Raw genomic sequence first — 9688 nt, forward strand, 5'->3', positions numbered from 1 at the left:
CGTTTATAATCAGAAAATGTTTGGAGGAACCTGATTCTTGCGGCTCAGAGTCAGAGAATTACCAAGGTAGCATTGAAGAGTGTCCTCTGTGATCCAGAAAACCTGTAATTCTGTTCTGTTTTGTGTGTGTGAGTGAGAAGGAAGGAAAAAGTACACAAAGTGGTATTTTACAAAATCTTCAATTTGGAAAGACTGGATTTCAGGCCCAAGCACGGCAGCTTGCGGTAAAGTAGTTTCAAACTTGGGGAAAAATGGATTAATTTCTCCCCCAACAGTTATTCCTGCCCTTGTGTTTTTCCAAGGTTTTTCATTTGTCAGACTCTTAACCTGCCTTGGGATATCTAAGATGCGTGGTCACTGTTTTTATTTGGAAATGAGAAAGTCTGGGATCTGGGTAGCATCTGGGCATGAAGAGATAGCAGAGGGGTAAACTGCATCCTGTGAAATGCTTTCGGGTTTGGGATCCGCTGAGGATTGTCCCCTTCAATTACAGAGTCATCCAGAAGAAATATGCCGCCGGGAAGCCGGATCAAAAGGACCTCAGTGAGAATTTGGCCGCAGCTCAGGGGCTGGCCCACATGATCATGGAATGTGACAGACTTTTTGAGGTGAGCGAAAGGCTCCAACCGCCTTCCTTATAGCTCTTGGAACTCAATAAGACACTTGGAATGGTTACTGCAGTTATGGCTTATTTCTGGGGTTTTTTTGGGGGGTGGTTTTTGACAATGGTACACTGAATAGTGCCTCCCAGAAATATGAGGAGCCAACCCCAAAGTTGAGGCTTTGACAGTTAAAGACACTTGGGTTTACCATGATGATGATGTTTATAAAAACGGTTGCATTAAGTTCCCGTGCCAGGTCCTAGGCCAGCCAACTATAGTATATTTGATGTGACCTCAGGACTTGATTAGATTCAATGTGTCTGTGTGTGTATGTACGTGTGTGGGATACTGAACAATCGCTGCTAACTTTGAATCAGTGACAGCTTATGAATACAGCCACAGACATGCTAAAGGAGTAAGTGAACTAGACTTCTGGCATCCTTTTTGTAGCAAAACTGGCATTTGCAAAAGGAAAAAGTGTGCTAAAAAGGTAAAGCTGTTTTCTGAGTCATGTTTGATGTTCCCCTTAAGTCTGTGCACTTTTTAAGTTTCCCAAGTCCAAGTTTTGCCAAACTGAATAAAAGTATATGACAAGTAAAATCAAAGAAAAATGGAAAGGATGAATGGGAAGTCATGGCGATGTTCTGAATAATAAATATAGCCTCAAACAGATCTGGGTTTCCTGACTTTCAGAAGCCCTTTCTCCCGACCGCTGTCACTGATCTCAGACAGACATCTCTTGCCCCGCGGCACCTGGCCGGTCACCAGTACTGTGGTTTTTGGTGACGCTACTTCACTTTCTCTATTAGTCTCAGCATTCCTATGTTGCTCTTCTGTGTACCTGTTGGTTCAGGTCCCGCTCGAGATGGTGGCCCAGTCTCATAACTCGTATGTGGAGGCTGAGATCCATCCGCCAACTCTGGAAGAGCTGGGGGCCCAACTGGAGGACAGTGGGGCCACTTTCCACACGTACCTGGAGCATCTCGTCCAGGGCCTCCAGAAGGAAGCCAAGGAGAAGTTCAAAGGATGGGTCACGTGTCCAAGCACAGACAACACAGAGCTTGCTTTCAAAAAGGTAATCTCGGGTCTTAGAAAAAAATTTACTCCCAAAAAGCCACATCTAACAACCTGGAGTTTGTTTTGCTTCAAAAGTGGCCCCTCTGACTCCAGGGCTTGTCACACATAGGAACTGGTCAAAGCTCTGCACCAGAGTCTGACTGTGTAATCAGATGGCAGACTGTGGAGCCACCCTTCTGGACCCAGGCCTGGCTCTGCCCCTGAGCTGTGTGACGTTGGGCAAGTCACACACCTGTCTGTGCCTCCATGTTCTCATTTGCATAACAGATATACTAACAGGACCACTACCAGAGAACATATATACACTATGGATACTACGTATAAAATAGATAACTAATGAGAACCTACCCTGTAGCACGGGGAACTCAGTGCTCTGTGGTGACCTAAATAGGAAGGAAATCCAGAAAGAGGAGATATATGTATAAGTATAGCTGATTCACTTTGCAAACACTAAGGCAACACTGGAAAGCAACTACAATAAAAATTAATTTTTAAAAAATGGAAAACAAAAAAGTAAAAATCAGAACAGTGCTTAGCACACAGGGAGCACTGTGTGCTGCTGGTTATCGTTTTTATTACTACTCTTCTCTTAAGCTTAAGGGTGAACATTTTAAACCTGAGGTGTACAGAATCACTTTCAAGTTACATAATCAATGAGGCTTTTTGAACACCCAGTGAAGCGTGGTAGGTTCTGCTGGAACCAGCGACTTCTCAGCCGCTGCGGGTGTCTTTCCCCAGGTGGGAGACGGGCCCCCGCTGAGGCTGTGGAAGGCTTCCGCGGAGGTGGAGGCGCCCCCCTCGGTGGTTCTGAACCGCGTGCTGAGGGAGCGCCACCTATGGGACGAGGACTTCGTGCAGTGGAAGGTGGTGGAAACGCTGGACAGACAGACAGAAGTCTATCAGTACGTGCTGAACAGCATGGCGCCCCACCCCTCCAGGGACTTCGTGGTTCTCAGGTAAGCCTGACCCTCTACTCCAAAAGCAGGGTGAAAGCTGCAGATGGAAGCATTTCGCTGCGTTCTCCCACCTAAGTTCAGCCTCCACTGGGAACACTAGCGCCGGCCCTCAGTTCATTTCCCTCAGTGAAAGCTGACTGCCGTATTCATGCCCGACCTCCTGCTTATTTCACCCAATTTACAGTTCTGCCACGCTCTCTTACAGCTCCTTTCATTATGGAGCATTCGGTTTATTAGACCATAAATACCGTTCATTTCCTCAGAACAGAGTCCCAAGAAGAGCTGCTGTTTGTCCAGCTGTACTTTCTGCCAAATTATGCAAATTGAATCTCACTGGCTTTTCTCTTGATTTTGTTTTTCTCCGCCTGGGAAAGGCAAGTCTTCAGTGGTGTGGCTCTCCATCTGGAGTGTGTGTAACTTCAGAATTCATCTGTATAACTTCACACATTCAGACTGTGCTCAGTCGCTAGTCATGTGCAATTCTTTGCGACCCCATGGACTGTAGCCCGCCAGGCTCCTCTGTCCATGGAATTCTCCAGGCAAGAATACTGGAGTGGGTTGCCTTGATCTCCTCTGGGGGATCTTCCAGACCTAGGGATCTAATCCAGGTCTCCTGGATTGCAGGTGAATTCTTTACCCTCTGAGCCACCAGGGAAGCCCTCACGTGTTCATAAGTCATCCCCATGCATGGAAACCTTAGTCTAGCCCGAAAGGTCTAACTATGCTGAGACACTCGAATGTCCAGAAAGATTTCAGGGCCTGACAAGGCTTGAGACTCTTATCTCATCTGCTGAAATATTGCTTCTAATAGATTTGTGAGTTGAGCTCCAGACCCCTGTTCTCTGGACTTAGAGTGGGATGCTCAACTAACATTAGGCAGTGGGACGGTGGAGCTGTGTATGTTGGCTGGTGAGCCTGTACTGAATCAGAAAGAATGGGACGGAGGATACTGACAAACCCAAATAAAATATAATTAAGTAAAATTTTATTTTACTGACAACTGATGGTGAATACCATCTCTTCTCATATATTAGCAGTATTAAAAAGAAATCACTAGTGAAATTCCCAAATGCATATTTAAAATTGTTTCTTTGTTAAACTAGTCTTGATGGCAAACTAAAGATTACTTTTCACATGGGCTATTTCTGCCTTTGGAATTGGTCCTTAGGACCTTGAATTTCAAGAGTCATTTTTTCCCCCCAAATATATGTGTTTATCTTAGCCACGATGGGATCCTGGTGGAGAATGTGGGCAATTGTAAGCATGGCTTATTAACACAGTTATTGGGACATTACTCATCTCATTGGAAGTTAAATTTTATACCTTCACTGCTGCAAGCAAGAAGTCAAATAGTTCCAGGATGGCACCCCTGGGTACTGGTGGGTTGGAGCCCCACCATGGCCCACTCTCCGCTCCCCTTAGAGGAGGCTGAGGGCCAGAGTCCATTCATGGAACAGCCCTCCTTCCACTCCTCCTGCAGTGCCACCCGCCATCCATTTCTAGAGTCTCATTCCATCCCAGCCTTGTGCCAGACACTGTTGGAGACTCAAGATACTGCTGTGAACAGACCACAGTCCTGCTTTCTTGAGATTTATATTAGGAAGAGTCAATAAAGAATAAGCAAGGGGACTAGGATTTCTTATCTTTTCTGTTGTTGCTCAGTTGCTAAGTCATTTCCGACTCTGTGACCCCATGGACTGCAGCTTACTAGGCTCTCCTGTCCTTCACTGTCTCCTGGAGTTTGCTCAGATTCATGTCCATTGAGTCAGTGGTGCTATCTAATTATCTCATCCTCTGCCGCCCCCTTCTCCTCCCACCCTCAATCTTTCTGAGCATCAGGGTCTTTTCTGTTGAGTTGCTGTTCACATTAGATGGCCAAAGTATTGGAGCTTCAGTTTCAGCATCAATCCTTCCAATGAATATTCAGGGTTGAGTTCCTTTAGGATTGACTGATTTGATCTCCTTATAGTCCAAGGGACTCTGAAGAGTCTTCTCCAGCACCACAATTCAAAAATATCAATTCTTTGGTGCTCAGCCTTCTTTATCACCCAGCTCTCACAAGGCTGTGATCCATGAAGGGGTTACTTTTCTTAGGGTGAAATGTAAGATAGAGGGATAGAAAGGGGTAGAATTTCAAAAATAGTGGTCAGAGCAGAGTCTCACTGTGTTGATATTTGATCCAAGACTTGAAGGAGAAGGTGGGTGGACCATGAGGCTGAGGGAGGAGAACTCGGCACCCAAGAAGATGAATAATGAACCAGACATGTTGCTGGCAGCAGGAATTCCTTGTGGTTATGATACAAGAAGTAGAAAATGCCACGGGTGGTCTCCTTTCAGGATGACCATGTTCACGTCTCACTTCGTCCCTTTCTCTAGTTCCTCAGGAGGTTCCAGTGATAATCACTGAAGCCTTTTTCCATTTTATCCCCACAAATCTATACAACTTTCAGTCTTTGTTCTCAATCACAGCATCATGCATGAAAAGAGAACGGTCATACCCATGGAGAAGTTGCTAAGACATTTGTGTTGGGCTTGCTTATCCCCAAGTTTCTTGGTAATATGTTTCTTGTGTGGTAGAAGAGGATGAAGTTATAGATGAGATAACTAAGCAAGGGGATAGGATCTGTGACATAATAACTGAGATTATAATAATCAAACCTATATCCTGTGGTAGAAATGGTTGCTACAGAGATGCTCTCATGGTTCCTGACTTCCATCTACAACCTCTTCCCAAGTGGTACCCCCTTCTATGCTTGAATAGCTCCAGTAACAGTGAGCTCACTACTCATACAGCCCATTCCATTTTTGAAGAGTACACATTGTGAGACAGTTCTTCTCTGCACTGGATTGAAACATGCCTTCATATCTCTGCTTTCTGGAGTCAAATCAACGGTATTTATTTCTTCTCCCACTCACGAGCTTCTCAAGGATTTGAAGGCAGTTAGCAGTCCACATGTGTCTAGTTTTCTTCTGAGCATCATCAGCTCATATATCCTTTCAGACTTGAGTGGAGCATCACCTCCTCCAGGAAGCCTTCCCATGTGCATGATCTCAGAGTTCTCCTTGCACAGCCTTATCACTGTGCTTGTCAAAATGTTTTAGAGTTCTCTCTGGAGGTCTGTTTCTCCTCCTGATTAGATCTTTGTGTCTTCAGTGGCTTCTCATAGCTTGGCACATCCAGTAGATGTTTGGTGAAAGAATTGAATTAGCAAGTCCTGATTCCCAAATGGTAGGACCAGTGAGCCCTTCAGAAACGTGCAGGACTCTCTGCAGCCTCAGTTTGGGATTTGAAAAGAATATCTAAAAACTGCAAATTTGTTTCTGACCTCTGGGCCAAAGGGATGAGACCTCTGCTTTGAACCACACTGTATAAACTTTGCACACACTTGTGAGAACCATTAGCTGATTCCAAGTAACTGGGCTTGGAATTTGAGCAAGAAAATGTCAGCGTAAGCCTCAGCACCATGCTCAGGGTTTTCTTTCTCTCTCAGCCATAATTCCCACGTGTGGGTTTGTTTTGCTGCAGGACCTGGAAGACTGATTTGCCCAAAGGAATGTGTACCCTAGTGTCCCTCTCCGTGGAACATGAGGAAGCCCAGCTCATGGGCGGCGTGCGGGCTGTGGTGATGGACTCTCAGTACTTGATAGAGCCATGTGGTTCGGGCAAGTCGCGGCTGACCCACATCTGTAGGGTGGACCTAAGGTGAGTGTGGGCTCCTGGAGGTGGCAGGCACAAGGCCCTCTTTCCCATCTGATCCCTTACTGCTCTGTCCTTTTCTTCTCCTGACCATTAACATGTTGTCTCGATGATTATGAATCATTCCCCTCACTTCTCTTTCCAGCCTGGCTAAAATTCTGACTTTCAGGAGAAGGTCCCATGCTCATCTTTATTTTCCATTGTGTCCCACGTGTACTCCTGTGCTTCTCTCACGGGGCAAACGTCAGCACTGGAGCCTGGCACATAGTAGATGCTCAGTAAATGCGATCCTCTTGTGTTTCTTTCCAGCCTGTCCCTTTTCTGCTCCCTCCAGTTGCCCTCCTATGAGAAGGAACTAATTTAAATCCAACCTTTTTCAACGCATTCATGATGCTAAACTGAATTCTTGGTTTGGGTGGATATAAACTGGGTTTTCTCCGTAAATTGTTGACTTAAGTCAGACTCGTCCCTGAGAGGAGGCTATCATTTGAAAGCACCCAGTGAATACTGCAAAGACAGACTGAATCCTTGGCCAGGAAGGCATTTTCATGGGCCCCCATTGACAGAATGAGGTTCTCTGATCCTCGGAGCAGCAGCCCCTCGGGGAAGGCAGGCGGACTGACAGGCAGGGCACAGGTGCAGCCGTGTTGACCGTGACAAACTGTTGTGTTGTGGAAAGGCTTTCCCACTTCCCTCCCCATTTTTGTCCCCACAGAGGTCACTCCCCAGAATGGTACAATAAAGGCTTTGGACATCTGTGTGCAGCAGAAGTTGCCAGGATTAGAAACTCTTTTCAGCCCCTCATTGCTGAGGGTCCAGAAACTAAAATCTGAGTTTTCCCAAGTGAGACATCAAACTCAGGGAAGAGGAAGCGGAAGCAAACACTTGTGAGAGAGAGTGTGAGCATGAGAAAGCAAGGGAGAGAGAGAAACCGATTGACAAAGTTAATGCTCAAAAGCAGAAGCACTGAGAAGTTGAAATGTCGAAGATGCAAGAATTTCTGAGAACTTTTCCTAGCCTTCCTGGAGATGGCTACATCCCTACTAATATAATATTTTTAAAAATCAGAACGTTTATCTATGTTACTTAAGATTAAATGGATTATTCCTTGTGCATTGCCTAATTTTGCTATTTAAAGGCTTCTAAGAAGCATTATCATTAACTGTAAATAAATGTATGTATAGCATATGTACATATGTGTGTATATCTCTATCTTTACTGTATATATGTAAAATATCAATTTTATATATAATTGCGTATTTTGAAAAGGAATGCATCTGATCAGGTGAGTCCCTTCCCCACATGGTTCTTTCCAAGTCTCTCTGGGCCCTGTGTCCCCACTGCCCTGTAAGCTGAGCAGAATCTGCTGCTAACACCAAAGTGTGAAAACAAGTTGTCCGCCCTGATTTTTTACCAAAGATTAGACAACCAAAGGAAAACACATTAAATGGTTCTCACATGTTGTCAGTTTGTATCATTCAAAACCTGAGAGTGGGATGTTGGATAAAGCAAGGAAAATAATAGTTAGTCCTCTTTAAAGCAAAGAAGTGGGTGAGTAATCGTTACCAGATTTAAGACTATATTACCAGTTGCCATGGGGCTGGCAGATACAGTTTCAGTGAAATGTCAGATGCCCGTGGACCACTGGAGTCAGCTCCAGTGACTGAAACAGAACCTGTATTTCCCTGCTGATTAGAGCTGAATATAATAGCCTTGGCATATTCACAGCCAAAGGGAGCCTCTATGTTTTGTTGAGGTTTCATAGATACATTGCATAATGTTCTTAAGTGTCATTCTATTTGACCAGTGGCCTATTTAATGGTCACAGTTAACTGACATTTTCTTACCAACGTCTTGCACTGAATTTAACTCTGGACACCAGATAAAGGGAGATGCTGGTCACTCAAGAGTCCTAGACAGCTTCAGGGAGATCTAATATTGCTACATATGATGCTCTTAAGATATTACTCGTTAAAGTTCTGCAATCTGAAAGACAGGGTTTTAAACTAACATTAAGACCAAAACTGTGTTCTTCAATTAGCTTTAGAAAATATAAACAGGTTTGTTAATTCCATGTTTCTTCATTAGTCAGTCAAGCTAGCTATGCATTTGACTGAACCTTATTTATTATTGTATGGACTAAGCAAATTGACTATCCTTAACCAATTGCTGATGGATTTTAAGTTGGGTTTTTTTAATTGTAATTCAGCAACTCTAGAGAGGAAGATAATTTATTGTGTTTGATTTCAGGGAGAGATTGATATCATAATTTAGCAATTGGTGTTGGAGGGGAAAAAAAAATGAGTGTTTTCTTTTTATATTGTATATTTATGTAATGTTTTCTTTTATCAGCAATGTGCAATTCTTTTATTGAGAGGAATAAAAATGCTATAAATGAGTTCTGGATGGTACAAGTAAAATCATACTGTCTGAATTGTAATCGAGGAATTTTTTTTGTTTCCTTGCCTACCGAAGAAGGTGGCAGCAAACCCATAGTTTTCCATTTGCGCAATGCTCTGTGAGCAAAACAAATTCACATCCTAAATTTAACCACATATGCCAGATTACATAGACAGGATCGTTAGTGAATTTTAATTTAGCTTAATGCTGGTCCCACTCCAGAGATGGGCCCATGTGTTTTCAGGAGGTGTGATGGGCACACAAGGATGAACGGTGTCCTGTCACCAAGAGCAGGGCTTTTCCAGCCTTAGCAGCACACAGATCACCTAGAGATCTTGTTACAATGAGCCTCTGATTCAGGCAGCCTAGGGCAGGCCTGAGATTCTGGATTCTGAACCAGCTTCAGCGCAAAGACCACACCCTGAGAAGCCGAGATCTAGAGGACACTTAAAATAAAACAATGTGATTTGATTTCTGACTCCCCTTCTCTTGAAATTACCTTTTTATTTTTTATGCACATACTAAGTACATCTCTGCTGCCTACAACACAGTGCATCTTAAAAAAAAAAACAAAGAGAAAGATGCATCAAGCTTGTTTGTCAAATACCACAGTATTTTATGCATTGTTATCTTGCCAACGGAAATAAAATATACTGCCTTTAAATAATATATTTATACCTCATGTATATCTTTACCTCGATTGTTGGTATCAATCATCAATTGTAAATAAATAATTGCCAAGGCAAATAAATTTATATACATTAAATATACCCCTCTTTTCTCTGTAATACATGTTGAGTTTCATGCTTCATCATATAAATGGAAAACCTGCTTCCTGAGGAAGATTGCTCTATAAAATAGCATGCCATTAAAAAAAAGAAAAGAAAAAAGCTCACCATGAGTTTGACACCTCTGTACTGTAGTCAAATCTCTCCCAAATATAAAGATTTATATAA

At 43.5% G+C, this 9688-nt stretch overlaps 1 protein-coding gene across 15 annotated transcripts in view; it reads left to right on the top strand.

Annotated features, from left to right (window-relative positions):
* The window catches only part of STARD13 (StAR related lipid transfer domain containing 13), a 396772-nt gene extending 388000 nt beyond the window's left edge, over positions 1–8772 (top strand). For all 15 annotated transcript variants that reach the window (XM_081551860.1, XM_081551858.1, XM_081551856.1 and 12 more), the window contains 5 exons: positions 494–608; positions 1456–1677; positions 2418–2635; positions 6162–6338; positions 7048–8772. In XM_081551860.1, the coding sequence (XP_081407986.1) occupies positions 494–608; positions 1456–1677; positions 2418–2635; positions 6162–6338; positions 7048–7165 (850 nt within the window). In that variant the 3' untranslated portion in view covers positions 7166–8772. The remainder of the gene's footprint in view (positions 1–493; positions 609–1455; positions 1678–2417; positions 2636–6161; positions 6339–7047) is intronic.
* Positions 8773–9688: the final 916 nt, after the last annotated feature.

Source organism: Giraffa tippelskirchi, chromosome 12 (genome assembly GCF_054371585.1).
Source record: "Giraffa tippelskirchi isolate mGirTip1 chromosome 12, T2T-mGirTip1v1.2.pri, whole genome shotgun sequence".
In the NCBI taxonomy this organism is placed as follows: domain Eukaryota; kingdom Metazoa; phylum Chordata; class Mammalia; order Artiodactyla; family Giraffidae; genus Giraffa; species Giraffa tippelskirchi.